The following is a 27,695-nucleotide window of genomic DNA, read 5'->3' as shown; positions in this document are numbered from 1 at the left end:
CGAAGAGAGAACTGCCTAAACACTTGGAAGGACCACAAAGTGAGTCTGCTGAGTGGGTTCGGGAAACGCTGGAAAGGAAAAGGCCTCTTCCAGCTTCCAGCTGTGCAGGGGAGCCCTTACAAACTGAGGAGGGATGAAAGAAAGGGACAGAATGGCAGAAGGGGCGAGTCCCTCCAGTAAGAGGAGTGACAGAGCCGCTCCAGGGCAGTTTGGTAGCTGTTGACCGTGTATGGGGTTTAATTAACTTACAATTAACATCTGGAAAACACCCAGGCTTTCCTAGGTCCCCAAACTGCCCATGTTCCTCCATGGCAGGCAGGCACTGCCGGCTCTGCCCAAGCTTGCTGCAGGCTCCAACTGTAATCCTGTTAGGATTCATCTTGTTAGTTACAGACCCATCATTCCCGTCAGGATTTTTATGAATCTTGATTTTATTATCTGACATATTAGTCTTCCACCCTGGTTTTGTGTCATTCATAAATTTGATAAGCCTGCCTTCAAGTTGCTGACAAATCCTTACATGGAAGACAGAAATTCAAGTCCCGAGGCTCAGCTCTGGGCAGTGACCCCCAGCTGTGCCCCAGATGCTGATGCACAGCCAGCACTTCCTGTCCCAGCTTTAAAGAGTGGAGCCTTTGTACTCCTGGAACCAACCCAAAAAGAACAGTGATCGGGACTGTTCTGCCTATACTGTCTCACCTGGAACTCACTTACCCGGACCATCAGGCTATTACATAAAGATGCAGTCCAACAAGTCTCCAGGCATGCACAAGACTCAAGCACTGAGCACTGTACAGCGACTCACACACACAGGCTAGACCCAGGCTCCTTAACATTTCCCACAAGCTGTCCCTTTCACTGGTGAAATCTTCATGGAACTCGAGGCATAGAGGTATATGAAGTAAGTATGCAACCCAAACATTCACCGGTGGTAAATCTCATAAAGAAGTTGCTTTGAAACAATTTTTTGTTAGATGTGATTTTATCCGATTAAAGAGTAAAACAATCTTTTCACATTAATAAGATGGAAGTTCTTATCTCTCTAATGCAATACACTAATTTGATTATTATATGCTGAGGAATAATGGAAGGCAAATATTAAAAGCCTTTGTTTTCCATAATTAAACTATTATGCTTCTATAGAGCTGAAAACTTGGTATGTATAGTAAAAACACTGCAATTCATAATCAACAATTTGTCCCAAATGGGAGTCGAGGTGTTTGAGGCAGTACTCATCGGCACGGTATGGTGGGATGTCCTGCCCAGAGCAGAGTGTGTGAGCCATGCGTTCAGAGCCAAAGCTGTAATAAAGCTGTAATAAAAAATAAATGCAACATGGGAAAACAAGGTCCAAACCACCTCAACTTCTTAGGCATTTGATTTTGAATCCATGTTTGGTTATTGAGCATTTGCAAATCTCTTACTTTGCTAAGTTTTTCATCACCCTCACATTCAAATCTTCAGCCCCACGTGGGGTTGTGACCCAGAGTCTAGGAGGCTTTGGGACTGACTAGCTTCTCTTCTTTAGTGCATGGTTTTAACTAGGTGGCTATCTTCTCTCTAGACCTTGTCAGCTGCCAGTCAGAAGCGGAGGCGGGGCCTGCTTTAGGCACCTGCCGTCTTAGCCTTTCCAGAAAGGGAAGTGGTTTTCAGCTATAAGAAACTATAGTAATGATAGCCCTGGGGAGAGGGGTCTCACACTTCAGTGATATAACTAGCTGAGGGCTGATCGTGGCCATTCTGTGGCCGGTCATAGGATAGCACTGAACTCACAAACATCCTGCTTCCATCTTTAGCGTGCCCAGTTACAGGTGTGTGCCACCAAGCCTCACTGCTAATGGCTTTTTAGGGCATGATAATCACGAATGTCTCCGAAGATGCCAGCAGATATTCCGACCTTGCACACAAGATAAGCAAGGCATTCGGGAACAGTAAAGGTGGGGAGTACTGCCGGAAAGCAGTGACCCCAACAAGAAAGATCCCCACACCCGCAGTGTGCAACCTGCTGAGCAAAGATGAACGGGGATGCCAACAAGAGATAGAGATAGCGTCACCTCAGATTATAATGCCATGAAATTAATGTTCGGAAGATGCTTTACTGGGTACAGAAGATTAAGGATGCAAGTTTAAAGCCTCAGAATCCACGTAGAGGGGCTCCCAGGTGCCCAGGACGATGTCCCCAGTTAGTTCCTGGGGCAGCTGAGGATAGGGAACCTGAAATGACCCTATCCTATAGCCATACTGATGAATATCTTGCATATCACCATAGAACCTTCATCTGGCGATGGATGGAGATAGAGACAGAGACCCACACTGGAGCACCGGACTGAGCTCCCAATGTCCTAATGAGGAGCAGAAGGAGGGAGAACATGAGCAAAGAAGTCAGGACCACAAGGGGTCCACCCACCCACGGAGACAGTGGGGCTGATCTATTGGGAGCTCACCAAGGCCAGCTGGACTGTGACTGAAAAAGCATGGGATAAAACCGGACTCTCTAAATATGGCGGACAATGAGGGCTGCTGAGAAGCCAAGGACAATGGCACTGGGTTTTGATCCTACTTCATGTTCTGGCTTTGTGGGAGCCTAGCCAGTTTGGATGCTCACCTTCCTAGACCAGGATGGAGCGGGGAGGACTTTGGACTTTCCACAGGGCAGGGAACCCTGACTGCTCTTCAGACTGGAGAGGGAGAGGGAGAGGAGTGGGGGGAGGGGGAGGAAAATGGAAGGCTGGGAGGAGGTGGAAAATTTTTTTTTCAATTAAAAAAAAGGAAAAAAAAGTCAGACACAGTAGCCTGGTTCTATAACCCTAGTGTTCCTCGGGTGAAGTGAGAGGTGGAGACAGAAGTTTTAGAATTCTGTGGGCTGGCAGACACCCAAGAGACCCTGTCTCCAGTAGGGTGGAAGGCGAGGGCCAATATTCAAGGCTATCCTCTGACCTTCTCAAGCAGGCTGTGGCCTATAGATCAATGCCATGGGGAGACACACAGGCATGGAACATTGCGTAGAGTGCTCTATGAAAGGGTGGCCACGTGAGGCATTTGAGCAGGGCTAAAAGGGAGAACCAGTCAGATCAGGTGCCGATAAAGAGGCTTGGATCGACCTTTCTAAAGGACTATTTGGCAGGAGTGACAGGGAAAGCCTTTGCCATAGAAGTTCCTCTTCAGGGAATTAAGTGGAGGAGCCCAAGAAGTTCACAGCAATGGTCGACCAGGATGTCCGTCGTGGTGTTCTCTACAACCTGGGGAAACCAGAGAAAGTCTTGCCATCCCCGGCACCAGTGGGCTGGCTGTGTCCGGTTATTTGCCTTTGTCAGAGTCTTTCAAAAAGCCAGTGGAAGGAGAATGCGCACAAGAGGCAGGCAAATAGGGAGGAGCCAATGTCAAGAGAGAAGGCGGTCTTTTAGGGGCTTTGTTTCGAAGCACATCTTCTGTGCGGGAGTATTTTGTATTATGAAAGAGGGAGAGGAGAAAGCTAAGAAGATACTTGTTTCCTCTTGGTGGTAGGATCATAAATAATTTCATTTTCTTTCCAGTTTTCCTTCTGTATTATATAACTTTCCTATATTTGTTTCATAAGAAATCTTTTTATTTAAGATAAAAAAGAAAGGATCCTCGCAAGGAGAACTCATTTCAGAGCTTGCAGCTCTGCAAGGGAGGGCTTCAGCCCTGAGGAGGAGGAGGCTCCTCCCGGGGAGAGGAGTCGGATACCGAGGCTCCAGTGTGCGCCTGGAGAAAGGGCTGAGGTCCACCAAAGCGCCCTGCAAGTCTACACCTCCATCCATTGTCCTCCCTGCATAGCCTCCAAAGAGCTAAATGCTGTGGAGAAAGACCAAGAGCCACCTCTTCAGGAATGAGGTGGTAGAGTTGAAAAATCCACGGGGCATCTTGAAGCCTCCCTTTTCTTCAGGGTGTAACCTCCTAGATTAAAAGTGATGATCCTGAGACTCCAGCCTTGGCCGTCATCATCTCTCACTCAGGCACAGGAGATTCAAACAGAGACAGTGCCTTTCTCCAGTCAGTAAAAACATGACAGGAAGCCACTTTATTTCCATCATTTATTTGCTCAGCTACCACTCCCTGGGCATCTCCCTGCCTCAGGGAGATCAGGGGGCTGCACCCAGCAGATCTGGGCTCCTGAAGGCACATGGCTCAACAGGATGACTGTTGTCTTGATCCTAGGCCACACCGATAGATGACACACAGACTGGCCATATCTACCATTGGTCTGTACTAGGTCATGACTGTCCAGTGTGGAATCTCACCCAGTCCTGTCCAGGCTAAGACCTGCTCCTGAGTCCCCACTTAAGGGAGGTGGAAGAGGAATCCAGGTCTACAGGGGGAACATTAACCACAGCCCTCACCAAGTCCTCCTTGTATTTAAACTTGGAATAACTAAATTTAATCCAAAAGCTATTTGACATACCTTCCGATTCACAGAGAAGGAAGGAGAAGCCCTCGGGCATGAATCATAAGTGCTGACACAGCAGTCGGGAGGCTTTGGTTTTGTTGGGGAAGGGTTCTTTTTGTACTGTTCTTCTGGACTAATTCAAAACAGGCGCTTACATTACTCACACTCTTGAGAAGAAAATGAGAGCCATGACTCACTCTTGAGACGCAGAAGACTCTGGCTGAGGCCCCTAACACACTTTGGCTTGTCTTTTCAAAGGAAGACAGTTTTCTAACATCCTAGAAGACACTGTACTTGTTAAAGAAGAACCCAAGACTGTGGTAAACAAAGACAGACAATTGTTAGAAGCAGAATGGCTTTCACAAGCAGGACGGTGTCCAAGTAACAAGAGGGCTCCTGGGAAAGGGGCACAGAAGACATCTGTGAGCAAGGATGTTTGTTGAGCAAGCCACCTGCCACCTGCAGCAACAGAGCTATGGCTACAGAGACTTTAGAATGGGAAGTCTACTAGCAAATGCCCATGGGACAGTGACCCCTCCCTAAGCTCCAGTTCCTCGTGTGTGAGATCATCGATGGTGTCTATGTCATGGTGGCTTAGATAGTTTATGCACATAAAGCAAAAGAGCCTCAGATAAGGAAGGTGAAGGGAAGGGGGATTAGAAAGAGGAGGAAGAGGAGACAGAGGAAGAGGAGGAGGGAGAGAGAAAAAGAGGAGTATAGAAAAGGAGGAAGAGGGGAAGGGGAGGAAGAGGAAATGAGAAAGAGGAGAAAGAGGGGAGAAAGAAGAAAAGGGGGAGGGGAAGGAGAGGAAGAAGATGAGATTGTGGAGGAGGAGCAGCAGCTACTTCTATGACATCCAGGAGAGCAATCCTATGGGCCAACCAGGTAGCTGTAGCCACAGGCAGGGCTATGCAGAGAAGAACACACTAGCCACAGATGAAGCCTTTCTCTGATGCCCACACTCTTCTTGCTCCAGCTCTGCCCATTTTCCCTTCCCAAATCTCCAGCTCTTCTTTACTCCATCATTGCCCCTGGCAAGTCCCCCATGCAATGACAAATTTCCCAGGCAAGTAAGGATGACCTCACTACATCTAAGATCCCAGGACCCCGCTGTTCACCAGTGACACAAACTGGAGTAGTGGAATCGGCTCATGCTGTTATTCACCATGGTTCCAGGGCCTCACACAGTGCCCGACACAAGTGGATTCAGTCATGTTTATCTGAGACAACAGAGGTGAAACCATAGACATTATCTTAAATGAGGAAACACCACTCTCGGAGTCCATGGGCTTTTCGAGCTGGTCTTTGCATTCTTTACAATAAAAGTGCCTTCCCAGTGAGCCTCAGGTTTCATCCCTTTCCCAAGCAGAGACCCATGGGAAAGCTCACACTGGGAAGAACACAAAGTGGAAAGACACCAGCCTAGGGTATGGCTCGCCCGAGCCACCATCTTGTTCTCTGGGCCTGTGGCACAGCTCCTAGGCACCCTGTGACAGTGTGACGACTGTCTGAGAGGGTCACCAGGCCCACTTTTAGAGAGAGATCTGTCATCCCTGAAAAGAAGCTCTCCCAGGGCTCCCCCCAAAACCTGCCTAGAAACAGCTTCATTCAAATGACCCCCAGGAAGAGAGGGAACAAGCTAGGCAGATGGCCCAGCAGGCAGAGTGCTTGACACCCAAGTGTGGGGACCGGAGTTTGGATTTCCAGAACCTACGAAGGAGCAGGGTGGGTGTGGTGGCATGGCACCCGAGACAGAGACAGGAATTCCCAGAGCCTGGCCAAAGGGCAGCCTGGCTCCGGGCTGTGCAAGAAGTGGCCAGTAATGGACAAAAGCACTTTGTAACCTTGGGCCTCCACACACATGTGCGCCACACACACATGAACCCCACTACATGCAAATTCAATACATGTATGTGTATATGTACATATATATATATGTATTATGTATATATGTATATGACACACATACATACATATAAAACATTTTTAAATACAGACAAATGGGAGGAGAGGACAGCCCACACCTGCAGAACTTCATTTCTGGAACAAAGAGGAGGAAAGGCCCTACCACTAAACAATGCTCTGACAAGTCTCCCTGTTTAAATAATGATAATGATAATGATAATGATGATGATGGTGATGATAGTGGTGATGATGATATAAAGGTGTTGGGAAAAGATGCAGGATGCTTCCTGAGGGCTCTCCTGGCTCAGACACTGGGCATAAGACAATCCATTCTAGCATTATCTGGGAATGTCAATGCTCCATTTTCTCAGAACACGTCTATGTACTTCATGTTCATGGTCCTACTGAAGTCATCAGGGTCATTTGATTATTGAAAGTCTCATAGCTGGTTCCACCTCTTCTTACTGAATCTCATGCAAATTTTCCCAACATAATAAACACTTGGTTTTAAATTTCTTTGCAAAGCACTGACCATCTCACTTACTGGGAGTGTGTGCTGGGTGAGTTCATTGGCCTCTTTAAGCCATGAATTCATCAGCAAAGGAAAAAAAAAGAAAGTATAAACTTCCTGAGAGCATTTAAAGGGAGGAAAGGGAATGGAAAAACATATTATAATCTTGAAAATAAAAAAGTAGGGAAACCCCTTTCCTAACCCATAGAATTGGTTAAAGATTTAAACAATAATCATCTTTTTAGGAATAAACTTTATTATAAAAACTTATCTTTGAGAATTTAATAATGTATATAATAAAGTATTATCATAATCACTCCTAATTTCTCCCCTCCAACTTCTACAACCAACGTGCCCCCTTCCTTCCTAGCTTAGTCCTCTCTCTCTCTCTCTCTCTCTCTCTCTCTCTCTCTCTCTCTCTCTCTGTGTGTGTGTGTGTGTGTGTGTGTGTGTGTGTGTGTGTGTGTGTGTGTTTAGTAAGTCACCAAGACCAATTAGTATTGCCCATTTGTACCATTCACTGGAGCACGGGAACCTTCCAATAGCCTCACCTCCAAAGAACAATCCTTCCTCCCTGACTAGTTTGCTTCTCCATGGCCATAATCAAACACTGACCAAAAGCACCAACCAGAGGGGATGAGAGGGTTCACTTGCCTACAGCTTATGCTCCATCATCAAGGGAAACCAGGACAGGAGCTAAAGCAGAGGAGTGCTGCTTACTGGCTTGCTTCCTCTAGCTTGCTCGGCTCTCTTTCTTATATAGCCCAGGCCTACCTGACTAGAGACTGTGCTGCCCACAGTGCGATGGGCCCTCCTATATCAACTAGCAGTTAAGAAATGCCTCACACGTGCCCACAGGCCACTCTGATACAGGAAATTCCTCAGTTAAGGTTTCCTCTTCCCAGGAATGTCTGGGTTTGTGTCAAGTTAATAGAAATCAACTATGATGCTCCTCTCACCAACAGCTGTCAATGACCAACAAGTGCCCGGTTAGAGTTGGGGCAAGGTGAACTCCTCCCTGTCCCTTCTGGAATTTTGGCTAGCTTGATCTTGTACGGGTCTTAAGCATCCATAAGAGCAGCAGCCAATTGCCTTATCACACAACCAGGAACACAGTAAGAAGAAATGAAGTGATCTAATGCTACCATTCTCTTCTCCCACCCCATTCCCCACTACCATTTGTGGCTTTTAGCAAACAGGGAAAGGATTCTCTTGCCAGGAAAAGGCAACATATTTCTCTTTCATATGGGCTTTCATAAAGAAGGTGTTAGTATTTAAAAGTCTAACTCTGTATGCTCTCATTGATTCCTGAAGAGTTGTCATTTGTCTACCAGACAGAATCAGAGGCAAACACATCATAAGTCAAGCACTTAAATGACTTAAACAAAAGCATAAGTGAGAACTTCAGGGATTCTTGTCAGCAATTTTATATTCATTAATTTGGGGCTGATATGGAGTGACACAACACCATAGATAAGGAAAGTCTATACTGAATTTTAGAAAATACATAGAATTTTAGATGGCAAAGCAAGGTGGTTTGAACTATGACTCTAAAATCCGTAAATATATTCATGATAAAAATGAGAATTAATGGCATTTTTGTTGTTATTATTTTGTTTCATTTTTGAGGCAGTGTCTCATGTAGCCCAGAATGACCTTAAACTAGTCATGTGGCTAAGATGATCCTGAATTCCTGACCTTACTGCCTCTACTTCCCAAGTTCTGGGGTCACAGGTCTGTGGCATTATGCCTGATTTGTGTAGTCATGGGGATGGAACCTTGTGTTGTCATGGGGATGGAACCCTGTGTTGTCATGGGGATGGAACCTTGTGTAGTCATGGAGATGGAACCTTGTGTAGTCATGGGGATAGAATCTTAGGTAGTCATGATTATGGAACCTTGGGTAACAATGGGGATGGAACCTTGTGTAGTCATGGAGATGGAACTTGTGTAGCAATGTCTGGAACCTTGTACATTCTAGGCAAGTACTCTGCCAACTGAGCTACAATCCAAGATTCTGATGGTCTTTTGTTAAATACAATTTTGCATATGAAATACATGAAATGTTTCCAAAGTGTTCATTTTTTCTGAGGATCAAACCCTAGCCCTTACAACTATCAGATAAGTACTCTAACTCTGAGCCCTATCCTCAACCCTTGGAAACCATTTTAGAACCTTTAAATTTTTTAGATTTATTTTATCTCACGTGTATGAGTGTTTTGCCTGAATGTGTAAATGTAAGAATGTATATGTACCACATGGGAGCCTGGTGGCCACAGAGAACAAATGAAGGCATTGGATTCCCTGGAACTGGAGTTATAGATGGTTGTGAGCCACCGTGTAGGTGCTAGGAACTGCAGATCATTTCTCTGAAAGAGCAGTAAGTGCTCTTCACTGTTGAGCATCTCCAGCCCCCTTGAAAATCTTCTCAAAGAGACATCCAGTTCAAGACTGATGCAACCTTATTTTTTTTCTTTCTTTCACTGAAAACCACTACTAATAAGAATGAAAACACAAATACAAATCCATACCCAGGCTGAAGAGCCTCAAAGGAGAACAATCAGTGAAACAAACTTGGGAGAAAAATATGGAAAAGATCAAGTCCACAAGAATGAAGTAATGACCAACGGGATAAAGAAACTTAGCCACAGGAGGGATCCAAAATTATGCATAAAAGTTTCTTACCAATCGCTGGTAGCTTAGAAATTGCAATGTCCAGGCCACTCCAGGGACCCCACAGGGAGGGAACAGCTGCAGCCTGCAGAGTCCAGCAGAGATTTCAGCAGCTAACCAGTGCTGCCGGATAAGTCTGCAGTTGAAATTTCTCCAAATGTAACTTTCCACTGAAATCCCAGAGGCCAACGAGAGGACAAAGCACATCCCAGGATTAAAGTGTACAACACATGATCAAAGGCCAAGCAGGCTGCTCAAGCAGCCTAGAAGCCTGGCTCCGAGGGTGGAGGTGAGCCAATGGCGAATCAGGTGCAAGCAAGAATAAACAACAGTCCTAGGAGAAGATAATGATCCTGAGTCTCCACAAAGCGTTAGGGCCTGTGCAGCTAAAACAGAATATGAAGGTCTACAAAGAGAGGAAAGAGGTGTTACCCATAGCCGAGAGAAAAAAAGCCAAAATTATAAAGTGTCTTGATGTTAGAATTAGCAGTAAAGGATTATCTAGTCTAAATGCTAAAAGAGGATAAAGAGAAATGAACACGAGTGGGCAGATGGAAAACATCAACAGAGAAACTACAGCTCTGACACAAACAACCAGATGGAAAAGGCAAGAACTGAAAGCTTCTGCAATAGCGTACTCATCACCCAGGCTCAGAGTCATAATAGACTCAGTCGAACAAGGAGTTAGGGAAAATGAAGACCAGTCTAAAGACAATCACTCAAACTGAACCCAGGAGGCAGAAAAGCTATGAGAAACCCAAAGCTTATGATACAATAAATAGCAAACTATCTAATACAGAACCAAAGGGAAGAAACAGAAGGAATACGGGTGGAGCGGGCATCTTAAGACTGTTCAGTTGATGAAGGAAAAGCAAGCCATAGCTTGGTAATCTCACTGAACCCAGCAAGAAAGACGCAATTGAGATGACCTCCAGCACATCGCAGTCAAACTGCTTGAAAACAAAATGCAAAGAGAAATCTGCCTTAACACCATCAGATAAAACCACACAATATTCAGGGCAGTGGCAATGACAGCAGGCATGATGCGGCCCACAGCATAATAGAAAGACAGCCTCACAATGCTAAAAGAAACTGACAACCTTGAGTTCTGTATCTGCCAAAATCGTCCTAAAAGTAAAATCAAAACAAAGACAACTGCAAGGAAAAAAAAGCTGGCAGAATGCATTTCCAGCACACTACACAAGAAGTGTTCAAGGAAACTCTTCAAGCATAAAAGTTGCAATCCCAGACAGAAAATCAAATCTGGAAGAATAATACAAAGCATTGGAAACACAAATATTTACAAAGACTATCAACTGGATTAATTTTTAAAATTCGAGGCAAAGATTTTTGGAATATTTTATGGGACTTAAAAGTTAAAACAAAACCTAGGATAATTTACCAAAGGCTGAAAAGAAAGAAGAATGCATGCTGTCCTGGGTTCTTACATTGCGCGTGAGATGTGCTACTGGCCTGAGGATAATGATGATTTTTGCTAAAATCACACCTTGATCTCTAGAGAAATGAGGAAAATATACTAGAGAGGTACAGGTTAAAATTAAAAAAAGGAGACGACGGAGAATATCAACAAGTATTTGACAAACTTAAAAGACTCTAGAAAAAGAAGGTGGAAGAATAGACGGGATAGATGAAAAGCAAAAGGTAAATAATCAATTTAAACTTACAACAGACACTATTGCATTAACTGCAAGTGGATTAACACTTATAATTAATGACAGAGACTGGCCAGATGGGTAAAATCAAAAGAAAGAACTGAACGCTGTTTATAATAAAAAAAAATCTTTAAAAATGAAAAGGGAGTTGCAAAGGTGTGCTAAATTAAAAGGATAGAAAATATATTTTGTATAAATATTGGTCACAAGGAAAGTAATATAGAAGTATATTGATGTTAGATAAACTTCAAAATAAGGAATTTTACCAAAAAAGTGGGATGTTTCATTAGTTTTATCACCTGGGCTCATAGGGACCCACAGAAACGAGGAGGAAACCAGGGAGCCTGCATGGGACTGGCCTAAGGCCCTCTGAACATGCATTCCAGTTGTACAGCCTCCTCTTCTTGTGGGGCTCCTAACCATGGGAGCAGAGGCTGTCTCTGACTCTTTGCCTACTTCTGAAATCCTTTACCTCATACTGGGTAGCCTCACTCAGCCTCAACATGAGGGGAGGTGCCTAGTTTTATTGCAACTTGGTATGCTGTGTTTGGTTGATATTAATGGGAAGCCCGTCATTTTTTGGAGAGAAACTGAGGAGGAGTAGACATGTCGGGGGGTGGAAAGCTGAGGTGGAAGAGGGACTGGGAGGAGAGGAATGGTCAGGATGTAAAATAATAATAAAAGTAAAATAAAACAAAAAACCCAACAGGAGGTAAAAGTGATGCATTAACTAGATAAACATTGATAAAAATTATAATACAGAAATGACTAATGGAGAAAAAGAACGGTAACAAAAATATTGTAAGTTAGCCGGGCGGTGGTGGCGCACGCCTTTAATCCCAGCACTCGGGAGGCAGAGTCAGGTGGATCTCTGTGAGTTCGAGGCCAGTCTGGTCTACAAGAGCTAGTTCCAGGACAGGAACCAAAGCTACAGAGAAACCCTGTCTCGAAAAAAAAAATATTGTAAGTTACTCAGTTAAGAGTAAGATACATGAGGCTGGGAGTGTCTTCGCCCATTTCATGTTTCTATAATGTCATACCAGAGACAAGGTAATTTATAAAAAGTGAAACTTGTTTTGGTGAGATCCAATACAGAAATGTTCCTGCCCATCCCAATATGGATTGTGCTCCTTTATTCCATGGAAAAGGGAAGACGGGAGGAGAGATGAGAGCAAGAAGAAGAACTAACAACAAGCTCTGTAATAAGCACCATGAGGGTGACGCCTTATGACTTACCTCCCTCCCACCAGGCCCCACCTCCTAAGACTGTTACACTGGGGATTAAGTTTCCAACGTGGACTTGTTGGGAACACTGGGAATGTATTCAAACTGCAGCAGGGAGAAGCATAAAAATATAAAACAGCACAAAAAGAAACACAGAGAAAGTTGGCAGCAATAAGACAAAACAATAATTACCGCAACAGCAACAATAAAGCAACCCAAAGACTTTAATTATCCCCTCTGATGGAGAGAGCCCACCTTCACAATTAAAGCGGTCCGTGGAAGAACAAGTTTGTAAGGGCTTAAGCAGCATAGGCAACTTGCACAGGTATATTAAGAACTCTGTGCCCACCAAAAAGAAACTGCTTATTATATTTAAGCTGTGCATATTTCTTAAATTTTACTACATACGGCCATGCAGAAAATGGTTATCATAACTATATAAATGAATAAGCCATAGCCTTTGCTCTCAAGACAATGAAGCTATTTTCACACCATTGTTAATCTATATTAATGATTATGTAACCAATACACAGAAAGAGAAAGTAACTCGCCCAAGCTTTCACTGCTAGTCAATAGCACATTAGCACCATGATCCAGGACATTCTGAACAGGAAGCTTACATCACTAACTACTGTGTTGCTCTACTTCCCACGCAGGTGGGGCATTCCCTCAAGATATTCTCTCTCTCTCTCTCTCTCTCTCTCTCTCTCTCTCTCTCTCTCTCTCTCTCTCTCTCTCTCTCCATGTGTGATGTGTGTGTGTGATATACACATATATACATGTATATCAGAATAGTAAAAAAATAGCTACTGTAATTAAAATGTCAGTCGAATCACAGCAGGTAAATAGAAAATCTGAATAGGTTCCAGCTTCAAGCTCACAGACAAATGATATTCGCCTCTCATAAAACTGTCAGTGAGAAAAACTAGAGTCTCTTCATAACAGAACAGCCATCTGACAGGGAAGGAAGGGATCAGGAGGATGGCTCAGTTGATAAAGCTTTGCTGTGCAAGCATGAGGACCTGATCCACTCCAGCACCCACGTAAAATGCCAGGTGCAACAGTGCACCCTTGTAAACCCAGTGCCAGAGAGGCAGAGACACAAGCACCTCTGGGGCTTCTCGGCCAAGAAGCTCTAAGAGAGGGCTGAACCCCAGCTTCAGCAAGAGATCTAATCTTCAAGGCTAGAGTGGAGAAAAACTGGGGAAGACACGACCATTGTCCTCCCATGCATGTATGTCCTCGACATACATATGTAGCTATGTACACAAACACACAGTTAAAAGAAATAATCAATACACCAGGGAATTAATATTAAACAACTGAAGCATAAAATACTAGACACTACAAAGAATATTTCTGTTTTAGATGAAAAATGACTTAAAAGAAAAAAATCATACAAGAGAAAAAACGCAGTTTTAACCATATGAAAATCAAAACTATTTCTAGTGTGAGCAATTGAAATGGCAAAGGAACTTCAAAGCCAACCACAGATGGATAGACGACATCTACAGCATGAGAAAAATCTAACATCTGCCACACTGGATACCACTCTCATTGCTTTGACAAAGTATCTGACAAGAAACAACTTAAGAGAAGCAATTTAAGAGAGGTGGGTTTTTGTTGATTCACGGTTTGGGGGTTCAACTCACAAGGGTGGGAAATCGTGGTGACAGACAGCTTCATGGTGGCAAGAGTGTGCAGAAGTTGCTTGCTCACCTCTCCATGACCAAGAAGCAGAGAAAAGCCAGGCTCTAAGCTTCAACACCTCTTCCTACCCTATGCCAAGACGAGATTCACCTCCTCTAGCCGGGACCCCATTCCTAAGTTTCCATATCCTCCCACCACAGCACCACCAGCTGGGGACCGAGTGCTCAGTCACATAAGCCATGGGATGGGGGCAGACATTTCACATTCAAACCACAGCATCCACAAAGCACAGAGCACCCCTGCATACGAAGGAGTGCAATCTGGAGACCCAGTAGGAGCATGAGCAAAAGCAAAGATGGACTTTTACTGAAGACAAATGTGTGTAGGTGAGAAGATGCTCAACACTGAATACCGAGAACTGAAAGCCAAATGCTACAGTCCCTCTCAGACAGAACAGACATTTATATCCTGTACAGGGGCTGCGATGGCTCAGAAGTCAAGAGTGTTTGTGCCTCCTGCAGAAGACCCAGGTTCAGTTCCCAGCACAAGTTGGGTGGCTCGCAGCTGCCTTTTCTTCAGATCCATGGGACCAACTACTTTCTTCTGCCTCAGCAGGCACCCACACTCATGTAGCATCCACTCACGCAAAAATAATATACATATAAGATAAATAACAAAGACCAATTTAACATCAAACGTTAGACAAAAAACAAACAAACAAACCAGTCACTTTCATGTGTCTGGTGACATAAATATATATAGTAGGGCATTTTGAAGGGACAGTTTGACAGTGCGCAGATAAATATAATTTACACAAGGGATTTGATCCAGAAAGGTCCAATGTAGAAGTTTCTTAGGCAACAATGTTGTCACATAAATAATAAAAATGTTCTAAAATTCCATCCCTAGATTAACAGATTAGGAATCCATACAGCTAGTAAAAATAATCAAGCAAAATTTATACAGGCCAACCCCCTTTTTATTCCATTTAACATCAAGTTTTTCTTTAAACGTTTTATCTCCTTAAGCCCTGCACTTAGCTCCATTATACTTCCTGGTGCTCCTTTTCTCCTCAGACTGAACATTTTGTGTTTTCTTCTTGTTCAGCTTGCTCCTTTTCATTATAGCTATGCCTAAGAGTTGCCACTAATAACCACACGACACAGTCAATACTAGGCTGTATTGAAATCTCCTCTGCCAACATTGTTTATCCAAAACTCTTCATTTTAACCTCAGGGAGATTTTTTTTGGCAGGGCAGAAAACAGTCACCTTCCTTACCACAAGAACAACCTCTAGGCCACTTTTATGCCTCTTACTGTGGTGCCTCTGCATTATCCCTCAGAAGTCAAAGGACAGGCCTAATTCTGTGGTCAATGTATCACAGCGCTGCTTCTCAAAGAGGGTCATAGCCATCTCTGGCTATACGTACAGCTTGTTAATGCCTTTTGCAGTGGGATGAATGAAAATGGCCCTCATAGGTCGTAGGTAGTGGCACTATTTGAAAGGATTGGGAGGTGTGGCCTTGTCAGAGAAACTGTGTCCCTGGGAGTGGGCTTTGAGGTTGCAAAAGCCCAAGCCAGGCCCTGTGTCTCTTTTCCAGTTGCCTATGGATCTGGATGTAGAACTCGCAGCTACTTCTCCAACACCACATCTGCCTGGTGGCTGCCATGCTTTCTACCATGTTGACAATGGACTAAATCTCTGAAACTATAAGCAAGGCCCAATTAAATGCTTTTTTTAAAAAAAATAAAAGCTGCCCAGGTCATGATGTTTCTTCACAGCAGGAAAACACTGACCAAGCCTGAAGTTGGTATCGAGGAGCAGGGTACTGATGTGGCAAGCCTGACTATGCTGCTTATTGGCAGAATGTGGACTTTGGGACTTTGGTTAAGAAAACAGTTTAACATTTTAAGTAGGGCTTCAAGGACCATACTAATAGATGTTTAGAAGGCAGTGGTGCTGAGAGTAATGTAGATTAATTATGACAGCAAAGCTCAAGAGGTTTGTATTAGCGAGTGGCCTAGAGGTTGTTCTTGGGGTGAAGAAGGTGGCTGAAAAACAAAAAGCAAAAACCAAAAAGTTCCCTGAGGTTAAACTGAAGAATTTGGGATAAATAGTGTTGGCAGAGGAGATTTCAATACAGCCCAGTATTGACTGTGTCGTGTGGTTATTAGTGGCAACTCTTAAGCAGATCTATAATGAAAAGGAGGAAGCTGAGCAAGAAAAAATACAAAGTGTTCAGTCTGAGGAGAAAAGGAGCACCAGGAAGTGTAATGGAGCTAAGTGCAGGGCTTAAGGAGATAAAACGTTTAAAGAAATACTTGATGTTAAATGGAATAAAAGGAGAGTTGACCTCAAGGTAAGACCCCACCCAAGCTAGCCTCCACCTTCTGGAAAGGAATTTTTAAAAAGCTTAAGCAATTCATGAAATCACTGGCAATAGAAGGCTGGTGCAAATATAATGGAGAGAAGGTACCATGTCACAGCCCCAGCAAGCAGCAGAACTTGGCAGCTTTGGCCACGTGGTTCTGGCTTTAGAGTTAAGGACATAAAAAGGGGGTTATGAATCTCCCTCCATGGCTAAGGAAAGCCACTGAAGCCACACATGTGTTAGGGGTGTCTCTGACTCGGGGCGAGGGACAGAGTGTGAAGCTGTGAAGAGTAGAGCCTGCATTTCATTGGAAACCCTAAGATGCTGGAGATTTCAGAGTCATGGGGCACACCTGCCAAGGAGAACCACTAACAGAAAGTGGAATCAACCCAAGAAAGAGGAGTGTGTCGCAGTCAATGAAGCTGAAAGCTGGAGAGTTAAAGGGCGCTTTGATGTCCAATATGGTGATACAGGGTTGGGCGTTTGCTCTGCTGGCCATCAGCCTTGTTTCTGTCCAGTATTTCCTCACTATTCTCCCTTTCCTCCCTTTTAGAATGGTAATGTATATCCTGTGTCATTGTATGTTGGACGTATGTGATCTGCTTTTTGATTTTGATTTTACAGTTGATTGGAGTTAAGAGATTGCCATGAGTCTCAGAAGAGACTTTGAACTTTGGACTATGAAGCAGTGTTGAGACTGTGATAGACTATGAAGACTTTTGAAGTTGGTCTAAATGCATTTTGCATTATGATATGGCTGCAAGTCTATGGGGGCTGGGAGTGAAAAATGCCCCCACCGGCTCATAGGGAGTGGCGTTATTTGAAAGGATTAGGAGGTGTGGCCTTGTGGAGTGGGTGTGGCTTTGCTGGAGGAAGTATGTCACTGGGAGTAGGCTTTGAGTTTACAAAAACCCAAGTCAGCCCCAGTGGCTCTTTTTCTTCCAGCTTCCTGTGGATCCAGATGTAGAAATCTCACCTACTTCTCCATCACCATGTCTGCCTTCATGCCGCCATGCTTCCCACCATAAAGATAAAAGACTAAACTTACTCTGAACGTAATCAAGCCCAAATTAAATGTCTTCCATTACTTCCAATACTTACCTTAGTCATGTTATCTCTTAACAGCAATAGAACACTGACCAAACACCACTTACAATATAAATTGTAATTAGGATGTTAGTCTTTCACTTTTCTTAAATGTTCTGCATGATGCAAAATGCAGAAAGGTTGATTCGATGCACATTCCTGCTTCAAATATCCTGTAGCAATCACCGAAGAAACACAAGTGTCACATCCAGAACTCATGTGAGTGTGTGTGCATGAGTGTGTGTATGTGTGTGTGTGTTTGGTAACAGGAAACATCCATGCTTATTATTATTAGCTATGTATAAACATCATAAACCTTAACCATAAAATTATTTAAATTATAAGTAGCATGAAGCTCGGTCAAGAGAGCTAGTTCCAAGACAGCCAGGGCTACAAAACAAAATAAAAACCTCTGTCTTGAAAAACAAAAACAAACAAATAAAATAACATGAAGAAAAGAACACCAAATCTATATTATCTAATTCTATTAGTGCACACCCCATGAACAAACAAACAAACTAAAGCACCATCAAGGTTTCTTACTGTGGGCCTTTAAAGGGGTTTTATCATCGCTAGAAGAACAAATTGAATGTCTCTCAATGACACATGAGAGCACCCATGCACACTGCTGCCGTCTTCCTTATCACTTAATGACAGTTGTTAGGTGTCTTCCAAGTCAAGAGCTAGTTAATTGGAATAACTAATTTTAATGGCTGCTTCTGTTTCCCACTGCTCCTAAATGGTTGCGCCCATCTGCATGCCCTGTCCTCTTGTTGTTTTCAGAGGTATTTCCACATACATGCATAGAAGTCACATGCTGAAAGGTAAACTTGTTCTTTGTATTCTCATCGGATCTCTGTTCAAAGCCCTGGCCCGTTTTTCTATTGAGGGGTTCTTCTCTTTTCTTATTGATTGATAGGGCCTATGAAAGGTGTTAGCTTTTCACTCTGCAAAATGAGAATATCACTTCCTGTCTGAGCGGTTACAAAGACTCAGTCATCTAACATGACAAGTAGTGGTACAGTAGGTACCAAAGTTCTTCCCTATTACCCCCCCCCACTGCTATAGCCATCATATATACATTGAAGTTACCTACATGTAAACACATACGAGCATGTTCAAGGACTTCTTTCATCCCAAGAGTTATAAATCCCAGGACAAGGCTCGGATATCCTGTGGTCCTGAGAGCTGCATGCTTATTATTACTAGGCATCTTTTTACTGGTTTCTACCACACCTCAAGTCACAGGAAGGATGAGAAGTAGGGGTGTTGTCCAATAGTATTCTCTGAGATTGAAACATTCCATCCTGTGGAAAGCTCCTCAAACAGGAAGATAACAATACTCAAAATAGCTTCAGAAAGTTCCTGAAACTGAGAAAATTCATTAGGCCCCTCTCTGCCAGAGAAGGACTCAAAGTTGAGAGTCCTCCTCACATGCAAGGAAGCTGGGTTTTAAAGAAGACTCTGAGACAAGTAAAGCTGCAAAGAAGATTTGAGATCACATCAGCTGCCTGAAAGAAGCAGAATCCAGCCAAGCTGCCTGGAAGAGGTTTAGACCAACTGGGGCACTTGGAAAGGATGCTTTGCAGCCTGTGAGCTAGCTATAGGCTGTGTTATGTGTTGCAGATTCCCAGCTCTTGGGAGTTGTCACCATTGCTGGGGAGGGCTGGATGTAGGTGTCTTTGAATCATTTCTGGTCCTGTAAGTAACCCCAATAAAACCCATTGGTTCATCATGTTGGACTTCGGTTGTATCCATACTTGGGTCTGTCGCCAGATCACTATCTGGGGTGAGTGAACAAGTGTGTTATATCTCCCCAGGAATAGTTTTGTCACACAAGAGGAATGAAGAGATGAACTTGAACACTTATCGTACACTGTCCTAGGCACCCATCACATAGTTCATCAACTTGAATGTACAGCACTTCTCCTAGGTAAGATCACGTCTTTATTCTTCACAGAGTCAGGACTTAACTATGTGACCATGTGTAGTGATGTCCACCCTTCTACAGGGTGCGATGCTGCTGGAGGTCTCTCAAAGACACTCTCCAACGGGAAGTAATGTGCTATATAAATTGGTTTGCAATTTCAGAGTTCCTGTTGGACAAAAAGACGCCAAACACTTTGTTAAAAAACAAACAAACACCAGGTGGTGGTGGCGCACGCCTTTAATCCCAGCACTCGGGCGGCAGAGGCAGGAGGATCTCTGTGAGTTTCAGGCCAGCCTGGTCTATAAGAGCTAGTTCCAGGACAGGCTCCAAAGCTACAGAGAAACCCTGTCTAGAAAGACAAAAACAAACAAACAAACAAAAACCAGTGTATTCACCCAAACTATAGCTCTCCCTAACTACAAATAGATTCATCAAAAACCATACCAGCATTATGCTTAGCTGTTCAAACCATTAATAACAAGCAGCATGAGTAACTAAGCAGGGTTTCAGTGATACATAGGTATCTCTATGGTGGTAAAAAACAACCAATTTCTCACGGCAATGTGGAATGAATTGTCACGCTGAGGCAAAAGTCACATGGAAGCACACACACTGTGAGTCCATTCATGTTGACTCAAAAACGTGCGTTAGGGCGGCCACAGAAGTAAGAATGGCATCTGGCGGCTGCTTTGGGTTGCTGCACAGTTACGAATAGGGTACTTTTCTTTGTGTCTGTTATTTTTGGATTGAACTAGATGAAATTTCCAGTTTTTTAGGTCAAAACAGTTGAACACTTACAATTTCATATGGCTCAAACTCCCATTTCAATGGTAGTATACCTTTAACCCCCTCTGATAAGGCAGAAAGAAGCATCCAGCACTGACCAGCTGATTCCAGCTTTCTGGAAACTGACCTAAATGCCCCTACTGAGTATGAGCCTGCTCTCTGTGCCTCTGTTTTCAGTGGAAAGAGTGTAACATCAGCCCCCAGCTTCCAGGAAGCCGCTTGGGATGAAGCTGTCCCCAGGCTTTCCTGTGGCATGTACCTGCAGTATCCTCTCACTTGTCCCCAGAACCTCAAAGTGTCTCTAAGTGGGGTTTGTAGCTCTTCTACACATGGCACCAAGATGATCATGTTTTAAAGATGCAACATTACAAAAATGATTTTTATATTTACAAACACTATCCCTGAAAGATACAAGTGCCAAGCTTTTATAAGTCTTGTGTGGCTCATAAAAGGCATCTTCATTATAACTGAGCTAACTGTATCCACCAGTTCTGAAACTGATGATCCCTTTTTGTTATCTCCCTGTGGGAAAGGACCATCAATCCTGAAATTTCTGGGCAGAGCCATCTCACTTTACGATGGCCAATATTATTTTTAAACAACAGTCAGTTGGGAAGCTGCGTTTCCAGGGCAAGAAGACACTTACTCCTACAGGCAGAGATGAAGGCAAGAGGGTGTTTGATGGAGAAGGCTCCTGGGTATGGGTCTAACTGAACTCAGTGACTCTGAAGGCAAGAGGAACAGATTGCTTTCATTAACACATTATCTGATCCAGGCGAACTGGTGACACTTTGGGTCCCTAAGAAGCCAGGGGGCTGAGCTCTCCACCCCATCTGATAACAAGATCCATCAGCTATGGGGGTTGGGGGTCATTGAGCTTATAGTAAGCTGAAACCCTAGGTGGGCTACAAGGAATCCCTCAAAATATACTTAAAGGACTGTATTCTTTGCTAGAAACCCCATAGTGAATAATTTATGATAAGAATACTATGAGCTATTGGCAGCATTTCTCTTCACATATTGGATTCATTTTAATAAAGGACAACAATGGCATTTTAGCTTTTCTGAGCACCTACAATGAGCTAAATACTGTCTCACTTAATAAACACAAGCCTGTTGTTCATGAATATCATTCCATATTCTTATTAAACAGATGGGGACACACCGTTTTAAGCTGGATAAATAATTTTCCCAAAGACTCACTTATAAGCTTATAAGAGGCAACACCAGGATAGAAACTCAGGCTATCTAAGGCTAAAGGCCACAGTCATAACAAGTCTACTGTAATGCCATTCACAGACACTACATATATGGAATAAGGATTAATGAGAGCCAGGAGAGAAGACGGTTGCTTCTACTTAGGTGCTAAAAGCCCCTATTCTAATCAAATCCAGTGAGCCATTATCCACACTTCTCATACTAAGTAACTAAGGTTCAGAGATCCAAAGCAATTTGCTAATTAGTGACGGCAAAAATTCAAACATGAATCCACATAAATCCAAAGCCCACGGCCTTCCATTATACCACTTTGCTCTAATACATCATTTGAAACTTGCTGTAAATGGCAACCAAACTACTACAGGTGTGCTATGGCAGAACAGATCAGTGCTGCAGTAGCTAGCCAATAGCCCGGCCCATCTCAGTTAACAGAGAACTACCTTCTGTCTTAGAATCCACCTACAATGTCATGAGCCTTCATGGCAGCTATCCTGGTGGTCCTCTCCCAAAAGTATGTATGTCGGTATACTATGCGTTCCCCTAAGGAAATTCATGCTACCTCTACCCAGGGCTCCCTGGACTAGGCTTCTTCCATGGCTTCGTTGAATTTCTTAGCAGGGCCAGGGAGGACAGCTTTTTCACACAGCCAAGAAGGTGAGAAGAAGCACAGGAGACTTTGAAAGAGCAATACTCGTTTATGAAAACTTCCTAAAGCCTCATCAATGGGAAGAATGTCTGCTCAAAATGCAGACCCCAGTATTTCTTTCATGTCAATCATAGGTTATGAAGTGCTGACCTGGACTATGTAACTCCGACACAGGGAGCCAGCAGACCGACCACCCTTGAAAGTAGCTTAGTCCTGTGTTGACAGAGCACACGCAGATTTCTAGGGAAATGGCCATCGGAAGCTCGGTCAGAAGGTATCAACCAAGCCCATGGCCAGGTCACATGGGGAACAAAGAGGAAAGGAAAGAGGGAGGAGATGTCACTTAAACCCTAGTGCACTGTTGGCAAGGCAACGTCAGGCAAGCACAGAGATGTCTGAGCCCAGGATAAGACCACCTAAGAGAGGTACTCACATACCTCCCTGCCCTGGGTGATGCAGAGCAACCACACCAGAGCCACACACTGCTACCCACAGGAGTGAACAAGACCCGTGTGACCAACAGAGTGGTCCCTTAACACTACTTAGCAAATATCTGGGCAGATGGCTCTTTGCTTCAAATCTTCAGAGCCGGGTTATGGAAACGGCACAGTCTATAGAGTGTTTGCCTTGCAATCTTGAAGTCCTGAGTTTGAGCTCTAAAACTCAGATTAAAAAATAACAACAACAAAAAGCTGGGCATAGTGGCATATGACTGTATGGTTACCAATGAGAAGATGGAGGCAGGTGGATATCTGGGACTCACTGGCTAGCTAGCCTACACTGCTTGGAAAGTTCCAGGCTAGTAAGACAAACAGTCAAAAAAAAAAAGTGAACAGTGCATGAGGAACAAATAAGGTTGACTGCTGACCTACACACACACCACACACACACACACACACACACACGCCTGCCTGCCTGCCTACCTACCTACTAACTGGGCCTCCTTACGTTCTAGGCTCATTTCCTATCAGGAAGCGTCTCATCTTGTCGGTGAAGCTACAGTCTGTAGCCACACCTGGCGAGCTGTTCCCAGTCGGAACTGTGCCTGCAGGCTGCCAGGCCTTTACTCTGCAGGAATGTCCTTGAGCCCAGGCCTGCCTCACACACCTGGCACTGGAGGCTGAGGTGAGCAGTCAACTCTGGGCAACATTCCCTGGCACCTATCCCCACCTCCTCCTCACTCCCTGGGCTAATTATCCCTCCTTTGCCGTAAACTGAGCATTTTGCACAAGCTACCATGACGGAGTCAGGTTGGCGTCCTACAAATGTCATATGTGACGTGAATGCCTGTGTATGGATGTATTTGTGGGCATGCGGGCGCCAGCAGAGACACGAAGAAGATATTACATCCCCTGGAGTTAGACTAGAAGGTATTTGTGAGATGCCAACGAGGGTCTTGGGCACTGAATTTTGGTCCTCTATAAAAGCAATAAGTGCTCATAACCCCCGAGCCATCTCCCCAGCCCCCATATGTGGTAGCCTTCTCCACTACCTCACAAATTGCCTTTCCCCCAATGGATGGGAACCCCCATATTGGCAACAACAGTAAAAGTTACCAGAATACTGGTACTAGCAAATCTAGAGTTCAGGGTTGGTGACCAGGAGCTCGGAGCTAATAGGCGAGGTCCAGCTCTTGCTGGCATTTGTAGAAACACTTGCTGATTCTCTCCTGGAGTCTTGGGTGACATCTGGATGGGATAAATAAGGACCCTGAGGCACACAAGTGTCAGAGCGCTGACTGTACCCTCGAAACTAGATGTGCCCCTCTTAAGTTCCCCAAACATGGAGTTCCCGTGAACATTATCCTGTTAAGCTAAGGGTGACGAGCTACCCCAGTAGCATCGCTGTTTACAGCTGTTCTTCTTTTGTGGCTGTTTGCTTGTTACGTTTGGAAGCAGGGCTGCCCCAAAGGCACTGAGTCTGAGTGTCAACAGACCTTCATCTCTGTGACTTGAGTGTACAAATCCTGGACACCATCCCTGACTTTCTCCCCCCAAAGGGCTTTCCTTCAAGAGTCACCAAGGCACGGTTCACAGGTTCACGGGTTCAGAACATATTTCATTAGCCCTCGGAGGAGATCTGTGGATCAGCTGAGATGACATGCCTGCTTCCAAACAGGGAAACACGATCAGAGGGCAGGCACATCTTTGGGGGGGGGGTGTCTCTGGAGCAGTGGTTCTCAACCTGTGGGTTGCGACCCCTTTGGGGATTGAACGACCCTCTTACGGGGACTGCACCTCAGATATCCTGCATATCAGGCATTTACATTACAATTCACAATAGTAGCAAAATTACAGTTATGAAGTAGCAATGGAATACTTTCATGGTTGGGGGTCACCACAACATGAAGAACTGTATTAAAGGGTCACAGCGTTAGGAATGTTGGGAGCAGCTCTTCTAGCACTCTCTCTGGTTTAAAACTCGCCTCTCGTCCTGGGAGACAGGGCAGACATGACAAGGTCAAGTGGGCAATGAACTACACCGTCCACGCTTGTCAGTGTGGTGGGGAGACCAGATTCAGCTTGCCTGGAGGGGCTTCCCAAGTCTTCCAGGGCTGTGGAGACACCCATCTCCTCCTCACCACAGTGCTGCAGAAAGGAAGAAGACTTCCTTCCCAAAGCTAGCCTCTGTCAAGGCGCCAGGAGCTTATCTGAGCAAACAAGGGGTCATCTGTGTCCCTGCTCCTCCTAGGCTCTCCTGGAAGCCGTTATCTGTCTGAACCGCCACCCCCAGCTTGTCCTCAGGGCCAGTCTGGTCTCTGTGTGTAATATTTGTAATTTCATAGGAAACTCAAGACTCATGCCAAAACACGACCGACGTCTGTTCGCATCCTGCAGTGGGAGGTGATTGCAGATCCCCCACTGAGGACACAGGAGGGGGCTTTGAAGAAAGACTGAAAAGTGATTCTTTTTTTTTTTACATAACAATCTTAGAAGAAGCCAGACACATATAAACAACCTCTACAGAGTTTTCTAATTCACTACACGAGCCATTATGTATTTGTAAACATTTCATAAGTGTTTGGAAGAATGTTTGAAGGAAAAAGTGAGAACATACAAATATGTACATGTGTGTAGACCCTTTTAAGACAAATATTCCCGGAAGAAATTCAAGCAGACAGGCTGCAAGCCCACTTCACTTTACTCCTGCATTTTCTTTTTGTAAAGACAACAAATGTTAGCGTCTACCATGCACTAAACACTAGTCTATCATTTTTAGCATGTAATAGTTGCATAGGGTTTTAGCCTATCTGCCACCTGGAAACTGCCCAGAAACCACTCCTTAGAATGTTTACTCCAAAGGTAGAGAGACAGAGTGAGAGGAGAGGTAAGGGCATTTTTTTTTCAGTTGCATCAAGATCCAACTGAAGTTCCCGCTCCTTGTTCCCAGTGAATAACACCAGTGTTCAGTAGGAAGGCTGCACGGGGAGGGGAAGTAGGGGTGGCCCGCATCTGGGAAGCTCTCGGCCTTTTCTGATGGTTTGAATGGATCCTCAGGATGAATTTAATCCCTAGTTTAAACACATATGTGGGCGCGCGCGCGCGCGCGCGCACACACACACACACACACACACACACACACACACACTACTTTCCATGCATGTACCTTGAGGTTCACAAGTAGTCATTGATATTACACATCTGCCATGGTTGGGGGCAGAAATCCTGGGGGGGTCCTGTTTGTCTTGATGGGACACCGTCCCCCCCACCAAGATACCAGCAAATCCAAAGAGTCTGTGCAACTTTAATATTTAAAATGTGCCAGCCAGCGAGGGGTAGGAGAGAGAAAACCTGGCCTGCTACTAGAAGGACAAGTGCAGATGTGTCAGCCTTGATGACAGGTGCTTAAGGCTGGCTCCTCGGTGGCTTTAAACAAGACAGACTAGAGAGGAGAAGGCTCCCTATGGGGGGCCTTAGGATCAGTGACAGGCAGTCCAGGGTCCCCGAGGAAGCACAGGCATCGCTGAAGGCATTGCACTAGGCTCCCTCCTTTTTCGGAAATGACTATTCCCAGGTGCAACCTGGACATTTCAGTGCTGCCCCTGAAGGGCTTCTGCCTCTCAGGAGAAGAACACCCACACGTAAAAGGAGCTCTTGGTGTTCCCAGCCCCGCAGGCAGCTGCAGTTCCTGACCTGCCCAACCCTCCATGGCAACAGTTTTCCAGTCAGAGAAGTAACGCAGACACCTCTTGGGAGGATGCTCCGTAGGGCTGTCAGCTCAGGAGCCAGGGACATCCAAGGAGACCTAGGCTGACCCTGGCTGCCCAGGCACAGCACGGGGTGGAGGGAGATGGGGCCAAGAGCAAAAACAACCAGCCATTATCAGCTTCAAAAGATCACGGAGAGAGAAACTTCCCTATGGCACCGGCCAGGCTGCATGTCCTGGTTTAAGGGGCAGCCTAAATCCCAGGGACAGGTGTGCAGAGCTGGCGAAGGCTCCGACTTGGGATACCCGAGTTAGGGGGTCGCCTGACACGCTTCCAGACTAGGGGCTACTATGGAAGCAGATCCCAGTCCCAGTCAGGCATGTTAGGATCACTGTGCACCAAGGGTCCCAAAAAAAGGAGAGGGTTGCCTTTGATCCCACAGGGAACAGCCCAGGCACCAACCAAGGAGAGAACCTCGAACCCAGGCCCCTGCGGGACGCAGCAGCTCAAACAAAGTTGGGGATCCCAGAGGCTGGGTCTTTGGGTCCCCCCCGCGGCGCACCACTACTTACACGAAGACCCCAAAGAGCAGGGCTCGCACCCCGATTTCGATGGCCAGCTCCCGCATGGTGCAGCCGGAGTAGCTCCCGCAGCGGCAGCTGGCGCTGTCCGTGGCTCCCACGGCTCGGCCGGAGCGGCTCGCCAGAGCCTCGGCTGTGAGGGAGGCGCTCTGCAGGCCGCGGGAGGGGGCGGGAGGCGGGCGCGGGGTGGGGGCGGCGGGGAGGGCTCAGCCCCAATCTCACGCTCTGGGCTCCCGGACACCCAAACAACACACCGACCGCTTCGGATCCCACTCGCGATCGCGCTGATCAGGGGCGCTTCGGGGACTCCCTGCTCCCTTGAGCCGGGTGCAGTTTCCGTGCCTTGGACTCGCGCCCCGCACCCGCGACCCGGGAAGGGAAGCCTGGGGAAGCCCCCGCTGTCGTCGCCTCGGCCTCCCCGAGCGCGCGCTGCGTGGCTTCCCAGATACTGGGCGGCCCCTGGGCTCTGCGCCCGGCTGCACGCTCTGCCGGCAGCCGGCGGCCGCTGTGCGCCTCCTCTCCACCCCGCGACTCCTGCTCTTGCTCTCTGCTTCTTTCACACACACCCGCACGTGGGCTTGAAGTGGATGGGCGCCTTGGGGATTCTCTCACCCAGGGCAGCCCTGGCATCCTCTGGCCCTGCCTGGGAGCACTTATTCCTTCCCGGTTTCTGCCTCCCTAAGCTTTGCCAAGCTCAAATTCTTTCCTTTCCCACCCCTGACTCTAGGAAGTTCCCACGAGATTGCTCCCAAGCTTCGCTTTCTCTCAGAAGGTGCCAGAGAGGCGTACAAAACCCTTGGCACAGACTGAGAGCAAAAAGTGAACCCCGGCTCCTTCCACCTCGTGCCACCAGTGCTAGGTAGTATCTGGGACTCCATCTCTCCC

General features: G+C 45.5%; 1 protein-coding gene across 1 annotated transcript in view; it reads right to left on the bottom strand.

The window, feature by feature from the left end:
• The window catches only part of Plpp4 (phospholipid phosphatase 4), a 121,479-nt gene extending 94,466 nt beyond the window's left edge, over nt 1-27,013 (bottom strand). The window contains exon 1 of the mRNA XM_075974862.1: nt 26,802-27,013. Within this exon, the coding sequence (XP_075830977.1) occupies nt 26,802-26,857 (56 nt within the window). The 5' untranslated portion in view covers nt 26,858-27,013. The remainder of the gene's footprint in view (nt 1-26,801) is intronic.
• Nucleotides 27,014-27,695: the final 682 nt, after the last annotated feature.

This window comes from Microtus pennsylvanicus, chromosome 5, assembly GCF_037038515.1.
Source record: "Microtus pennsylvanicus isolate mMicPen1 chromosome 5, mMicPen1.hap1, whole genome shotgun sequence".
NCBI classification, from domain to species: domain Eukaryota; kingdom Metazoa; phylum Chordata; class Mammalia; order Rodentia; family Cricetidae; genus Microtus; species Microtus pennsylvanicus.
This window is presented reverse-complemented; position numbering and strand designations above follow the sequence as displayed.